At 35.5% G+C, this 17,789-nt stretch overlaps 1 protein-coding gene across 1 annotated transcript in view; it reads right to left on the bottom strand.

Annotated features, from left to right (window-relative positions):
* The window catches only part of LOC121739914 (serine/threonine-protein kinase 26), an 84,991-nt gene extending 67,538 nt beyond the window's left edge, over positions 1-17,453 (bottom strand). Inside the window, exon 1 of the mRNA XM_042132541.1 lies at positions 16,992-17,453. Coding sequence (XP_041988475.1) covers positions 16,992-17,006 — 15 coding nt within the window. The 5' untranslated portion in view covers positions 17,007-17,453. The remainder of the gene's footprint in view (positions 1-16,991) is intronic.
* Positions 17,454-17,789: the final 336 nt, after the last annotated feature.

Genomic DNA, 17,789 nt, shown 5'->3' on the forward strand with positions numbered 1-17,789 from the left:
AATTCTAAAGTCCTTTTTCAAATACACGATCAGTACTCTACTTCATTACTACTCTACATTAAGAAAACTTCAAGGAAACTTTATACGTCATGGCGTGTTTAATCGCACGCGATACAGTTATTATTGAGCGCTGAATGCTTGAAAAATTGCTCTTTTCAGTCTTAACTTTAGCTCAAAAAAAAACTACAAGAATGAAAATAAATATCTGCCTCCATGGAACTTGACTATTTTCACTTCGACTATACTCTACCATGCTGTAAAATGCTGATGTAACGCCTAAGGGCATTCTCAAACACTTTAAAAAGTAAACAGTCCCAGCATTGTAGAGAGGGCTACTTTATATATTTTAAAACGCAATAAGCAGTCAACACATACTGCACTGGTGACCGAACATTCAAACGGCACCATAAATTGTCCTAAATACATTCAATCCCGAATTTACGGCCCGAAGTGTTAACAGCTGTGTACTTTAATAGGGCAGTGGCTACTAATAAAATGTTATCCTAACTCACACACACCAATTATTATAATTTATAATGTCTTTAAAACTTATAAGACATTAAATACATAGATACTCAAAGAGATGATACAAGTAAAGGAACGCGAAGGTAACAAGTAATAACTAATAATATAATCGAAGAAGACGAGATCGAGCTCCATGTAGATTGTAAAGCACGGGCACAGGGACATCCAGAATAAAGAAGCAGCATGACTGTGACCGGACACAGTCTCGGGATGGATCGTTCGGAAATTGTATTTTGTGATATATTATGATATCTATTTACAATATACATCTACAGTACTTTGACATACATAAGAAGAGTCACGGATATAATATTCGCGTCTAATTTAGACGCACCTTGCGGGAATGATTTTAATTCGGTTAATGTTAACAATCACCTAACACAAGGTACATAGGCCGATGACATAACAGGCAGCAACAGAGCAAATACACCTGCGCCAATACAAGCCCGGCACCGCAGCGGAAACCATTCGCCGCAAATCCATAGCCGAGCAATATCCGACGCCCGCTTATGTTAACACAATTTATCTAACAGCAAAACCGTTTTCGCTGCGAAAACTCCGCCAAAGTGGATGGAGCCAGTAAAAATATAGGGCGTTATTGCTGTACTACTCTCTTTCTTCACCACACGACTTGGCTGAAAAACTTAAGACGTACGAATTGGAAGAACCTGATAAAATATTTTACTAAGCGGCCTCTCCACGTAGGTCCATCAGCATAAAATTATTATGACGGGCATATTCCTCCATGATTGCCCATGGCTGACTTCGATTGTGCATGGTTTGCATCTTAGCAATCATAAGTACATTAATAGTTATCCACCGCGGCCCGACGTGGAGTGAGGAGTTTTTAATTTGGCCATATTATACCAAAGAGCAATATTAAATTCCAATAAACGTTTCTAAACTCCATATTAAAATATGTTATCATCGTTTAACACATTTTAATATGAAGTGAAAGGCTACATTTCCAATCATTCCAATTTAGACACATCACACAGCGGTGCAAAACACAAACGCTGCAATAATATAATCGATATTGTCGCTAAGCTCGTAATTCGATCTGGCACAAAGTCGCTTAACTAACATCTATGTATTGAGGTCAGTGTTTAAGGTTCCGTGCTGTCAAGAACATTACATAAAACATTCGTTTTTAATTGCTCATAAGAGACTTTAAAATACTTTCAGTTCAAAATAAATTGATCTTAGTGATCGTTTTTGATATTTTATTTGAAGCTACGGGTCAGAACTCAGATGAGAGCCCAGACCCGACACACGTGGCGACTGGCGACTTGTGTTTTCAAAAACTGTCAATAACAATTTTCTTACACTTTCCAACCACCTTTTGTTAAAAAAAAAAAAAAGGTGGTTGGAAAGTGTAGGAAAATACACTTTCCAACCACCTGCCAGTTGCCACCAAGTGGAGCTACATATTTTTCATGTTAAACAGCTGTAATATGTTGCGAACTAGAAAACCTTTATATAAAGAAAACATTAAAAGAGATAGAGACAGAAAGAGAGAGTCTGAAAAACAAACGTATACTTTTCTTTATTAGATATTAATTATTATACAAACTAACACTATTCACGTCCTCGTGTGGAAAATATTGAAGTATCATAAGCACTCACGCGAAGTACTAGCATTGAATAAAATGTACAACGGAAAAGGTGTCTTATTTGAGAGCTCTCAATTATTTAAGGCGAACAGAGTTGTGTGCAGCGAACGCGGCAGCGATGGTCCGAAAAGAGCTATTTCCACCTCGAACTGGATAAAATCGATGGGACCGATCGCTCAGCTATATTTTAGAACTCAACAACCCGGGACCAAATAAATTGGCCCGCCCGCCACCTCCTTGCACTTGGAGTTTGCGCTTGTTTCTTGTATCGTTTAGGAAACTTCCAAATGGAACTAAGAATTTCTCTTGTAAAGCTGTAAAAGCTCCGATAAAAGCTGGATCCGAAGCTAGAATTATATTCGTATATATATCTGGATCCTAGAAGATAGACTTGATATTCTGTTAATTATTTTAGCTAAATCATCGCAATCGGTATGAACTTGATCGTAAATATTTCTAATACACGCCTTGAAATCGTTTCGGTACAATTTTAACGCTTGTCAAAACGTGATGCCCTTGTGAATTGAAACCGATTGGGAAAATATAAAACTAAAAGTTTGCGTAAGTCCTAATTGCGTGAAATAAACGAAATCGTGAGAACATAATAAATGTGTGCGCGGCCTTTGTACAGTATTAGCCAAAGGAACATCATACAATATTTTGGCAAATAAGTACATACTATTTACTATTTATTTATTAATAATATTTTTGTCTTCACGCTGGGACGGACGCGGACGTACGAAAGCGAATATCTTATATTTGTAATAAACCTAAATTAAATTCGTTATTAACACAATTATAAAAATTGGCCGTTTAACGGTTTCTCTCAGATAATTATTATACATTTAACATAATATATTCCAAGTTGGAAGAAGGCAGACAGTACCAGCAACCAATCTCTTTTATGTATATTTTTCCATCCGCAAATATACAGTACACAATCAACTTACACAGTTAAACAATCTTATTGATTATTATTTACGTAAGTGCCCGGTTTAAAATGTAACTCATACGAGTCTTCCTTACTGAGAGTTGCTTTTACCTAATCTGGTATAATCTGGTTTGTATGATTTACTTCGAAATAACCTTAATTACAAATGGATTCCTTGCTTAGCATGACCACCATAGTAAGAGTTTCTTTCTATGGTAGAATATAAAGTCATATGAATTAAATGACAGGTTGACAAAGATCAATCTGTCACTCAATTTGTATAAAATCTTGTAGAGCTTATCTATTCTGTCGCATGTCTGTTGTGTGGTTGTAGCTAAGCCTAAATATTTGGGATGAACGCCTCCAACAAACTCAAACATAACAAACAGGCAGCTATAATTGAAAACGTCTCTCGCATAATATAATCCGAGGTTGGATGAAATTGTACGACTTATGAGAGTTAATGAATAGGGAAGTTCACACTATATCCAATTACGCACAAGTAGGTAGAAAGCGGCTCGGTCTATGTGGTTGATGCTATTTATGTAATGTACAATATAATGCGCGTGTTTCATAGAAACACAATCTATTATTTTCTGCCAAGATGCTATTAGCATTATGCAAATTGATTGACATTATGACTAGTAACTAACAAGGTAAGAAAATGTATAGTAACTTAAGAAAAATTTAACACTAGGTACTAATGTTATTCTTCGTAACCTTTGATACGGTAGTAACATTCACAGGCTTGTGATTCTTATTTCCTTAAACCTGACGGCATCCATTATCTCTACTAAAATTTAAAAATGAAAAACCAGAGCCAATCTATGCCAACAAAACAATATAGATCCAACTGGCGCACAAAGAAAGGGGAACATCTAAACTCAGCAAGTTATCAAAAGATCTTACATAAAAGCTATCAGAACGTAATAAATGGCAGTACCATGGTGTTAAGTCGTTACCGTGCGCGATATAAGTGTGTTAATCGACTCGCTTTCGATATTACCTAAGAGCACAAACAGCGAGATGGCTAACGTGCCAGTGCCCATAAGCGCTACCTCCCACAAAAAACGTACTCGCATAATGTTGCCATGTATAAAGGGCCAGGTATCGTTGACGCGAGCTCAGCGGGGCTAAAATGGTCGCTTTGAAGAATCGTATTATGAATCATGTTATGATTCATTCTTTTAAAATCGCAAAATGCAAGTCTGCTAATTTGACATTTGTCAGTTTGACAGTTTTGACAATTCATTTGCTGAATTGATTGAGAGGAATTGCTAAATGTGACCATTTTAGCCCCGCAGGACAGCGCGATTCGCTGCCCCCTTAGTAAAATAAGTATTTACTCTACTATTACCTATGCTAATCAATGCTTACTTTGTGTGATACGTTTGAAAAGCCACTTGACAATTATTATAAGTTATAACAGTCACATGAAAAAGTTTCACTTTTTTTATGTGTATCTGGTAGCAAATCTCTGAAATTCGGCACTACATAAATTCAGTCAATAAACGAGTATCCATAGCTCACATTGCTGCAGCTCCGTAATCTCGCTAGCTACTGTATCAAGTTAATCAGCACTTATCCTGGCATTTGAATTGAGTTATAATTAAGTACACCAGCTACAATGTCAGTGACTGATGGTTCGTATTCAGATCGAGACCTGGCCTGGGATCCGTGTAATAAATCTTCGGCGAGTGTTCGAGATTATGTTCCCTACTTGAATGCGAGAATAATGTCTGTATTACTAACTCTGTGCGCCGATAAGAAGCGTTAGCTTTCGCGCTTATCCTTTAATCCCATCGTGTATTGCGGCCGTTTAAGAATATATCCTGTTTTATTGCTCTTTGTGGGATACCATGCGGAGCATACTACATTTCAAAAGCTACATTAAGCTAGGAATGCCTATTAATAATCTTTATTCGCTTCTACTTGAGATCCTCGTGATTCAAGTACGAGTAAAATGTGCTAATAATCCTGCCCTGGAATTATAGAAAACCTGCACTACATATATTAATACATCACACATTAATGACCTATTATTAATTATATAAAAATACAAGTTAATATGATCGCGATAAGTGTGGGCCGTAATAAACGAGTGTTGCGTTCGTTAAATCGTCCGTACGTTGCGTGACCGTTCGGCTTAGCCGGGGGCACTTTCCAAAACCACCATTCAACCGTTCGCCGTCATCAAGCCAGTAAAAACGTAGCAAATACGTACAATGTTTCGTAGGTATATATGCCGCGCACGACTTTAAAATAGCTCGGCAACAATAGTGGGAAGGAGCAGTATCCGATTTTTAGATCTGTTTAGTGGGCACCCACAGAACAAGTTATTGGTAGATCCGTGACAATTTCAAGTTAAATAAGAAGAAAAATGTTAAACCCTTCAGTTTCGCCAAATAAACTTAGTTGTTCGCCACCTCTAGGAAGGTTTTGCCACTCTACGCATAACATTCCTCCACCGCAAGTTCTGTGTAAGCATCAAAACCTTTGATATTTTCTCAGAAATATCGCGTCGCAGTAGCCAAATTTCATCTGCAGCGAGCAAATGCTCGTTAGGGCGCGATTACTTTGTCGTTTGCAGGGTTTTCCGCGTCGAGCCGTAGAGAGCGTGTGATGAAAATGCAATTTTCACAATGCAAACCTTAGAGACGTTGAGCAAACACTAGGAACTGTCGGTCCAAGGTCATTGCAACACTCGCAATTAGCATGAATTACAACCGCTCGAGCGACGTGTAACTGCACGGTAATGCTCATACACCCACACGCTTATGAAATGCATTGACGACATATTTATTGTGCAACTCCGAAATAATGCTGTTTAATTAAGTTCTGTTACATCAGAGTACCTACCGACTGATTCATAATTAAACGTACTATCGATGAGAAAACGTCCCAATCTTTACACTTTTGGCTCTGTATTCCACCCACGAAAAACCTAATAAGGTTTTGTAAATACTTTAAAACGTTTGGTCGTTTGAACAAAATATGTAAACTACGTCCTCGCGCGCTCCAGTTTTCTGCGGGTTCGTTATTAGTTACTTGCGTAATTGTTGCAGGCGAATTTCGTACAAAACTTTAGTAATAACATTCTTGCGCCCAACTCCGCGGCTCCAGATTCAAGTTTGAATGTCATAAGTTATGACTAACTCCTATATGTTAACCCCTTATTAAGTTTTTGAAACTCGAAGATTGCGGTTTAATGTGTGTGTTTATTTGTTTATCGTCAATCGTCATCAACAAACTTCTCAACCGTTTTGCTTCATACATTTAAAATATTTTATCAAAATGTTACAGTTTCTATCGTCTATACTCTGGTATACTTTGGTAGTTAACTAAAATATTATGTACCATATCAGATATTTTATTTCCCGATTCCTTTGCCCAATCTCTACCGAACGATGGCCCACACACATCGGATATTTCAAAAGCCTTACATAACATATTTGAATGATAAACACAATGGTGTAACTTTAAAAGGTCAAAGATAACAAGAAAAACAGCCAAGTTAAATGTCATTTCGTTTTTGTTTCTAATAGTATCAGTGGTATTAGTAGCGGATGCTGGCTTTTGTTTCAGAGGAAAATTCTCTAGCCTAGGCTAGATCTGTATTTCATTTGGTTGACAGCTATCTTTAAAACGTAAAAGGCGAGTAAGTAACGTAAAAAACTCAACGTCGCTGCAATACATCATAGTCAATATGATCCATATTTAAAACATTGGTTTTCCTAGTCCTAGCAGTTTGCACAACACACCTGATGCTATCTACTGCCCTACATACTTTCACCCACTTTCCACACCTCATTAATAAGTTTTTTTTTTATGAAATAAGGGGGCAAACGAGCAAACGGGTCACCTGATGGAAAGCAACTTCCGTCGCCCATGGACACGCGCAGCATCCGAAGAGCTGCAAGTGCGTTGCCGGCCTTTTAAGAGGGAATAGGGTAATAGGGGAGGGTAGGGAAGGAAAGGGAAGGGAATAGTTGAGGGTAAGGAAGGGAATAGGGTAGGGGTTAGGGGATTGGGCCTCCGGTAAACCCACTCACTCGGCGAAACACAGCGCAAGCGCTGTTTCACGCCGGTTTTCTGTGAGAACGTGGTATTTATCCGGTCGAGCCGGCCCATTCGTGCCGAAGCATGGCTCTCCCACGTATGTAAAGTTAAAGAATCCCATCTATAAACCGCAACAAATAGAGCATGGATAGACATATTAATACAATTTCGCGATTTACGACGGAAGCGATTTTCTATCGGCAACGTTATAAATATGGATGGCAGCCTTGTGAATTATAATCCAGGACAGTGACTGGCGTTCACTATCTGTGCAATCTATAACTTATCGTTATCAGAGGGTATTTACTATTTAGTCATGAAATTTTTGCAATGCTCTGATAAACAAAGGCCCTTTCTACGCTGGGCTACAGCCTGCTTTGCGCATCTCCATCGGATTTCGGATATCGGCCGGGGTATGTGGGACTCCCCGGACGTGCGATCTTATATCCATTAAAACCCTATGGTGCTCCACTGGAAAAATTCCAGGCACGTACTAACCACCGCCACTTTACCAGCGGTTGTCCGCGTCTCGCAGTCTCCCCACAGTGTGCAGGCATTTCTAGGCCACCCCGCTTGCGATAGCATGCACAATCAACGTCGATCATGGCAAAGGCGAGTACACGTTCCCTGTACACGTACGTTAACGCTTATTATCCATCATTGAGCAACATGTTAGTCAGTCATACCGCATTGGCAAACTGTTTACAACTTCGGAACACACAAGACATGAAAATGATATTCATAAGTCATAAGTCATAACCGATCGTTTCCATGGATATTAGCCTCAATGTGAGGAGGAGGAAATCACGAACCAAAGGAAATACAACCGCAGACTCCAGAGACATCAATTTGCCTGTCAATAACAGACTTGGATAGTTGTGCATCCAAATTGTAAATCCTCGTCTGAGTATAGCTAATTAGCTATAGTCGGGTCGCGGAAGTAGAAATTCGCACAGTTCTATTGCTAATTGTTTCATTTATTGGGACACGAAAATGTTATACCGTGTATATTATATGTAAGTACATATATATTAAAAAATTATGATAGCAAAATATAGACTCTGTTTAAATCTTTGTACGCAAACCGACTACGATGAGATTTAATCATGAAGTTAATATGTATACATATTATATAATAAATAATATATACTTACATATAATATACACGGTATAACATTTTCGTGTCCCAATAAATGAAACAAATAGCAATAGAACTGCGCGAATTTCTACGATATTACATATTAACTTCATGATCAAATCTCATCGTAGTATCTCATCGTATCAAATCCATAAAGTTAATATACCTACTAGGTATACCTAGTATATAAACTTTATGGATTTGATAGAAAAAACGTACAATATATTTTTTTTACCATGGAAAAATGAAAATAGACGTTAGCTAGAACGAAGTAGCAGACAAAATCCAATAAGAAAATAATCGTCTACAACAACCACATTTCTATTTACACCCGATTAGTCTATTGAACGTTATAAATTATAATAACCAGTTAGAGTTATTATAACAAACGGGGCCAATAAAGGTCCCCTCGATGTATTTTTACCCGGCTATAAACCATGATATAGTAGACACGTTAATGATACCTAAGTAGAGCAGCCACTGGGGCAGCAGGTGGAAATCATGTCCTATATATATTATCTAATATCTTTTACTGTCTGTAGCATTCATATTGTTTTTTAGGGTTCCGTACCCAAAGGGTGAAAACGGGACCCTATTCATGAGACTTCGATGCCTGTCCGTCTGTCTCCAGGCTGTAACTCAAGAACGTTCAGCTAGAGAGTTGAAATTTTAACAGATTACGTATTTCTGTTGCCGCTATACTCTATAGCAACAAATACTAAAAACAAAATAAATATTTAAGGTGGGCTGCCATACAACTAACGTGATTTTTAAACATTTTTTGCTCGGTATCAATGATGACAACAATTAGGTGTACTTGAAATGTACACAAAATACTCAGCTATATATTTATATTTAAACAGCTATATATTTATACTTTAGTAATTAATAATAAAATTTAAATAAAATAAATTATTTAGGGATCCCATACAAAAACACAATTTTTTACTATTTTTGCTCCATAATGGTACGAAACCCTTCGTGCGCGAATCCGACTCGCACTTGGTCGATTATTTAATGTAGCAATAGAAATAAATTGTGTTTGTGTACCGAGCAATTCGGTGACCGAACACGAAATATACTCGCCCATCGAACTGCGCTCTGCAACCTGCCTGTCTCTTTCACAAGCTCTATCTACAGTGTGTAACAAAAACTAGTGATAATACTTTAGGGTGTGTACATGTTCCTTGTAGAGAGTTCACTGTGAAAGTAGCAGCTCTGAAAGACGAACATTTTTTTTCACTTTTGTATGGGCAAGGCGTCACGAGTTTCCCCATACAAAAGTGAAAAAAAATTTTGGTCTTTCAGCGCTGCTACTTTCACAGTGAACTCTCTACAAGGAACACGTACACACCCTAAAGTATTATCACTTGTTTTTGTTACACCCTGTATATTACTCTCACATTATGACTATGTATTTGTCTATCTCCTTTTTTGCCTGGAACAGACTTTGTACGTACTGAACTTTTTTTTTTTATTTGGTTTAAAAATTTGTTCTCTTTTCACCAAAATGATATCAACTATCGAATTAAGAATTAGCTTACAAGCTATTTTTTTTATTTGTTCTCTTTTCACCAAAATGATAACATCAACTATCGAACTAAGCATTAGCTTACAAGCTATTTTTTTTTTACCAAAATGATAACATCAACTATCGAATTAAGAATTACCTTACAAGCTAATTCTTAATTCGATAGTAATTGACGTTATCATTTTGGTGAAAAGGGGACAAAACATCACAGTAACAGACACCAAAATTTTACATTTTACTTTTTAGCAACCGAACATTTTCACAACGAAATGACATAAATAATGTTAATTGCTCAGTTTAAATCATATAAGCACATGTCTGCCATACACTGTGGAGTCATATAACAGTTGTTAACATTATAACAGTTATTGTAAGGTAAACATACAATAACCGTACACAGTAATAGTAAACTTTCGACTGGATTCAATACACCATACGAAATGCACTGTCATTAATGAAAATACATCAGCAGCAATCCATACAAACATTACAAATACTAAAGTGTATCTGTCTGTTACCTCTTCATGCCCGAACCGCTAAACCGATTCTGATGTAATTTCGTATGGGGATATTTTGAGTCCCGGAAAAGGACAATAGGATACTTTTTATCCAGGAAAAATGTACGGTTTCCGCGCGATAACCGAATTATGCCATGACGCCATTATGATTATGACGTCATCTAGTCGAGAATATAGGACATGTAACGGGGTCGAAGTAGTAGTTACTATGCCTAGTAATAATTAAACAAATAAAACTAATTCACCTACATACTACCTAACATAATATTATTATAACAATGAATAAAGTCGGCGCAGTCACGGTCACCAGCAGCGTGCCACTTTTAAACCTTATGGCTATAGTTTTAAGGTCGAAATGTTCCGTTTTGGCGCTTGCACGAAACGCAGTACCCCACCTTTCACCCGTGGCCCAATAGTCCACACTCCACATGAATCACGCCGGGGTCAGAGGTGTACTATACTTCGACACACTTACCGAATACAATACAAAAACAAATAATTAGTACTAACTAGCTATTATGGCTCTACAGCACTCTAAATAATATTATAATTTATAATTAAGTCAACTTGCGCCAGTCTGCTGACTGAGTTAGAGACTGAGTTAAATCACGGTGTTGTCACTATCGTTATTCGTATTTATGAAAGTAACATTACAACAACATGTTACTGCAGAGACGAGCTGCAAGCCTTAGTTTTTGATAAGTCAGCAAATCTATCAGTTGAAATGGTCCATAGAAATTGTATAAAAATCTCTATAAAATGTCTAACAAAATATTTCATTTACGACATTGCAGTTAAACATTTTATGTCGACGCAACAAAATGTATTAAACTATAAACCTGGCACATTTTACAATACATTGCCTTGCCGGTATTTGCTCGGATAAAGAATACGACATTTTTAATGGCCGGGATCAAAGTGATGCGCTATTTCGACACTGAGATAAGTCAAACACCTCCGTTCCGTGTTTACTATGTAGGACAAACATTACAATGTAACCAAACTACTAAACGTTCCCTTGGAAGTCGTCCAACCGCCCGCCGAGTTAACATTACTATCAAACTCAAACAACGACCGAACGATGTGATTATGGAACAATAATTTCGAATTCAAATGTGGAACACATTCTGTTGACTGTTCCTGCGCACGTAATTATACAAAAGATAACTAAGCAAACTCGTAACAAGCGCTTGTAACGAGGATATTTCAGCGAAATAGTTCAAGACGTGAGTGTACGAATGAACACGATAACTAAAACAGTAAAAGAATTGCGTCTTTTTGCATAAATAGAGGCTTTAGGAAGGGAAAAATTATTTGCAATATAAAAACTGTGCATTTTATGTGAAGTCAGATTAATTAGTCAGGTGATGAAGTGAATAAGTTACAAGGTTTGTTCAAATTATAAGGGAAAAAGTTAGTAAATATCCGTATGTAACAAAATGCTACTTATCGTGTTCATCCACACACTTCTTTATTAATTGTGATGAATGGAAATTCGTCTAAACTCTAACCATTTTAACACAGTTCCATTAGTCTTCAATAGAATCATACCTAAGCTTAAGAGGAGTCCACACCGCCGTTTTTCCATACAAACGCTGTCCCCTGTTTCCTCCCTGGATAATGCCGGTAGAGTTATGATTTTTTTCCTGAATATCTATGGCCACTATTAGCATGTCCCTATGTTTTCTTTTTTTTTTTTCATAATTTTATTATTAAAAAAAGGACCTCCAAAAACCCAATAAATGGCAAGATTTTCCTCTGTGTTCAAACACCCAGAAAACAATACTGGCTAAAATATACAAAAAAAATAAAACATAGGAACACAGCTCAAGCCTTTTCAAGAATTCTTAATGAAAAAAGTACTTAAATCGGTTAAATTTTGGAGAAGGAATCAGCGGACAACGAATCGAAGATTTTCTGTTCTTTTATTAGAACTTTTGTCGTATTGTCTCTATCGCGCTCCCAACCTCAATCTCCAACCTCAAGTCTCCCACCGCTCTGCGGTGGACAGCAATGCATTTTCAAATACCTATTTTCAATTTCTCTCGCCCCTGGTGTATCCTCTTAAGCTGCTACGTATCGGTATATTAACATTGCTAGTTAAACCGTCGCATTGTGTTATTAAATTAAAAGGATATAGCCAGTGCACAATAATTAACTATTATATTATTTTAAAACTAGCTGTTGCCCGCGACTTTGTCCGCGTAAACTTTAGCCCAAATATAAAAAAAATAGTAAAATATATCATCCTCCTTTTCGGAAGTCGGTTAAAAAGTAGCCTAAGTTATTCCTTACTACATCAGCTATCTGCCAAAAAAATTCCCGTCAAAATCGCTCCAGCCATTTCGGAGATTAGCCGGAACAAACAGACAGACATACAGACAAAAATTGTAAAAAATATTGTTTTGGTGTATGTAGCGTATATACATTCATATGCATGTAGTAAAAAACGGTTCTTTCAATATTACAAACAGACACTCCAATTTATTTATATGTATAGATGTATAGATGGTCACGCCTTCGTATAAACTACAAATTGGAACACAAATCATAAAACTTCAAATCACACTTACCCATGAGGCACATTTTTCGGTGCGCATATGTATAATATGTATTACTTATATATTGTGACGACTGACGTCACAGTTCACAGTGCGCGTATTGGGCAATATGCAAATTGCAATACGCCGCAGGTTAGAGCATTTGATGAGTCCGGTTCAACGTACCCGCGACAACTGCAAATCCCGATCGACACGGTCTCCGACGAAAACGCTCACACAAAAACTGTTTATGGTTGCCATGACAACGACTAAATGGTGAACTACTGTGTCGTTGAACGGTACTATTAAACTTTTGTAAATAGGCTGTCGAAGTTACAGACAAAAGTAAGTCGCATGGCCTGTCAGGATCACCGTGAAATGCCATGAATAATATAGAATTCGGAATGATTATTTAAATGATAGGAAGGAAAATTTTATTGGATATTACGAGTATGAAATCCTCAAAATACATTTAATCCTTCGATCTCGGATTCTTGGAAATCTATTGTTCTGGCGGCCACATTTGGCACTATACTGTACTCGGCGAAACATGGCGGTAGCGGTCATTGACTCCCTGTCAAAAACTTGTAATATTCTATATAAACCGCGATTGACAATGTACTATGAACATCTGACACATCATTGTCTTCTTCTTCTTTTTAAAAATGGCCCCGTAGTGAGTTGCCAATGTCAAAATATTGATGTGACTCTGTTCTATGATGGATTGCTTTATGAAGAAACAAGGTATAATTTGAGACGCGTACGGACTACGGATGTTGAAAAATCTAGAACAAGCACAAACATTTAGGGTTAGTTTAGTACTATACACCTCATAGTTTTATTTTGTTAGTATCACTTCATTGTCAATCGCGGTTTATATAGAAAATGACAAGTTCTTGACAGGGAGTCAATGACCGCTACCACCATGATTCGCCGGGTACAGTCTAAAATGCTGATTAAATCGTGTTCAAACATGTACTACTTAGTTGACGTATTCAACTATTCATATTCCGCATACAATATTATCAACAATTATAAAGTAACATAGTGACTAGTGCCTTTAACATTTACCTACAAATTACAATTATTGTAACTGTAAAAGGCAGTATGGCAGTCGTGCGAACATTAATACGAGGAAATCACAACCCATATAGATAACACAACTGCACTTGTACATAAACTGGAGGTTAATTATTTAACATACTTAAAATTATGTTTAAAAATTTAGAAGCCCGTCGTGTAGACTTCAAATAAACACTAACAACCATCTATTTAAAGAGTAAATTAAACTTTAGGTTTAATACTTTTTTTGGTAAAAAAGTGGTCCCCGTGCGAGTTCTTATGCCGGTTCTTCTCGCTGGGTTAGTTCCCGGACCGGTGGTAGGCATCATGTAGTATCAACATTCTGAAAGTATTTTCTTAAAATCTATTCAGAAATAAAACAATTTTTATTTTTTATTTTTATTTATACCAAGGTACTATCAGAACCTAATTCTTGATTTAAGTTAAGGTTTTTGAGAGTTTTGTAATTTTTATATCAAGACTTCATCGAAACTATATCGAAACTGCATATTATTTTGTATGATTATTTAGCTAATTCAAGCAACTGTGCGCCAAGCCCACTCTATTCTCTGGAGCTTCTAGTCAGCTACAACAGCAGACGTTGGTGAAAACAAATGACCAGCAAGTTCCCAAACCCTACACTATTCTAACAAATTTGTATACTTACTTAATAAAAATTTCATACGTACATAATTTTTAATTTATTAAAATAAATTAGCATAATATAAGGATAAGATAGTAATGGTGTTGTTTTTGCGGTTAAATTTTAATTTTTAACCTTGATACGATACAGTTTCGCTCCGAATATATTTGATTTTCGTGAGCGGGTAACGGTTGATGGTAAAACTTGGAAATTATAAATGGTATGTACCTAAGTCTTATAGCAATAGCGCAATATAAATAATCGGCTAAGTGCGAGTCGGACTCACGCACGAAGGGTTCCGTACCGTTATATGTAGAGCAAAAATTGTGTTTTTTATTTTTATTTTATTTAAATATTATTATACATTATTAAAGTACACTTAAAATTAAGGCTTTTGTGAAAATTTCAAGTGCCTACCTGTTGTCATCATTGATACCGAGCAAAAAATGTTTGAAAAATCATGTTTCTTGTATGGGAGCCCCCCTTAAATATTTAATTTATTTTATTTTTAGTATTTGTTGTTATATAGCGGCAACAGAAATTCATAATCTGTGAAAATTTCAACTCTCTAGGTATTACTGTTCTTGAGTTACAGCCTGGAGACAGACACAGTCAGGTCTTTAAGTTTTAAATCTGATTCTAGTATGAAAATGGTGTACTGTATAACAATTATACTGTGGCAATATGGCAATAAGTTGCATTCTGCATTATGTAGCCAATATCATGTTCTCTAAGAACAATTAAAATAAGACTTGCCATGAGTGTTACCCACAGGCCACAGTCCACACATTTTTTTTTTCTTTATCTAAATCTTTTTTTAAATTTACAGGCCACACAAAAATTAATTTATATTGTAGTGTTGCCATTCTGAAACTATAAAAATGTAACCTTAAGCAAACTTAAATTTCGCTATTAAAATATCTAATAAACGCTATTAAAAAATTAAAATAACTAAAATAATTATTATAAAGTAAATGTGAATTAAACCTATGTAACTCCTAAGTAACTTGGGAATATAATAAAAAACAGAGTGGTTGATTTGGTACCTGCAATATTTATAGCACATGTAATATTTGTTAAGAAAATGTGTATTGATTTTTGGGTCCACTCAAAATTCTACTTATTATGTATTTTGACACATAATTACAGGTAAAATAAAATTGTGTGTGTTGTCTCATGTATTTTACTGTAGCTAATAGGTTAAAAAATAAATAAAATTATAATAGGTAATTATGTTAAATGCTTTTGGGTTAAGCATTAATATTTATAATTATTTTTATTGATAATTGTTACTCCTACACATATTATAATTTTGCTCCAAGTTTCAACAGATAACTATAACATTTTTCAAACATTTTTTATACTTAGTCTAAACTTTTCCAAAACCAAAACAATGATTATAAGACCAAAATAAGCCAAATTTCTCTAACTGTCTTTAGTTTCAGCAAGACAATCTTCTTGCCAATTGCAATTTATTTTTTTATTTCATTTACCAGTATATGAAGTCAATCTTCAAAAAATAATGTTTATAAAAGAACTTGATGTTTCCAGAAACAGTGTAAACAAAATCCTGCACTTATAAGTCAAAGCAGTCATGAGGGATCCACTGTTATAGCTTACATTTTTCCGTTATCATATCCAACATCCTTGCTTTCTCTCACTCAAAGTAAATAAATCCATACCAAAATATTAAATATTCTAATTATATGTTCAGTGATTCAAGAATGAATATGTACAGACTGACAGTACACTACAGAATACAGATATGTACGAAGCACATAAAGTAATAGAATTTTTTGCTATTATAATGTAAATATCATCAATTGTTGGTCATTCATCATTATTGTATTTTTTTACATAAGAAGAGAACTAACCAAATATTGTTTTAATGTGAAAATAGATTTATTGTTACAAAATCATTAAAATGTATAATTTGATCCTTCTCTTGAAACAATATCACATTTTTTATTCCATATTTTTAAGTTGATGTTATTTTGAAGAATTTGTAAGATATTTAAGTCATGAAAATTAAATACCTCAGTGTCTCAATATTTGTTTTTTTTATTGATCATTCAATTTAAATAATATAAAGTTAATTTATCTACCAATGTACATATACACATATGTATATGTACATCTATCTTAGCCATATTACAAAAATATTATGAGGATAGGTTAGAATAGGCAATATAATATATACGATTTTATGTCAATTTTTAGGTTACAACTTAACTGTCTACCTTTACAATAGCAACCTAAACAAAATACTTTTTACTTCCATGTAGCTTCTATAAAATAAGCTGTAGACGTGTCATCGATAACGACTTGGTATTACATTCTCGTGTGTTTATTTTGAGAAGACATGTACTGGGCCGCATACAGAAAGTGATGTATTGGAATGTAATTATTAAAATAAAGACATAACACTCACCTCACTGAAGGCCATCACTCAGGCCGGGGTAATCTCCGTCCAATCTGTTCAATTTATTTTATCACGTTCTATTATCAAAACAAATAGTTCAAGCTTTTGTTTCCCAACATTGAAAACAGTCCCGACATCTAACATCCCCACGACACAAATACATTTAAATTCAGTAAATTCACTCACTGCGCAAGGACAAAATTTTTATTTCTAAAACGAAAACACCTGACCGAATCACAAATCACTGAAAAAAACCAACATTCCTCAGGTGGGATAGATGCACATCTGAATTGAGATAAAGTCCGCTACAATTCGATAACAAACACTTACACAATATTTTCGATATTTTATAATAATTTAATAGCTATGAGTCCATGAAATAAACTAAAAAAGTCATCGAATGTATGATGAAGTAACACGGAACGAACGATCTACCGGAGATGAACTCGCCATCTTGCTTTATGTCACAATCACTAGTGCCAACCTTCAGATTTTGAAGTTTGACGACATCTGTCAAATAAAGTCAGGTGTGGCAATATCAAGAAAAAAATCATGGCTTGAAATTAGAATCCAGATAGCATTAGCATTTAACCATTCGATACAAAATAAAAATATATTTAGCCTCTTTAAAAATGTTTCCCATTATATACATAATACACAAGACGTGAAGGACGGCTATTTTGTAACCTTTACCAATATGAGTTGCTTTAAAAATAAGTAGGACAACGACATCTAGTTTAAAACAATGGAACTATGCTGTATGATGATATTTTTCCTACATTTCCTTATTTTTATGGAGGGTAGATG

The sequence above is a fragment of the Aricia agestis genome, chromosome 1 (genome assembly GCF_905147365.1).
Source record: "Aricia agestis chromosome 1, ilAriAges1.1, whole genome shotgun sequence".
Lineage (NCBI taxonomy): Eukaryota > Metazoa > Arthropoda > Insecta > Lepidoptera > Lycaenidae > Aricia > Aricia agestis.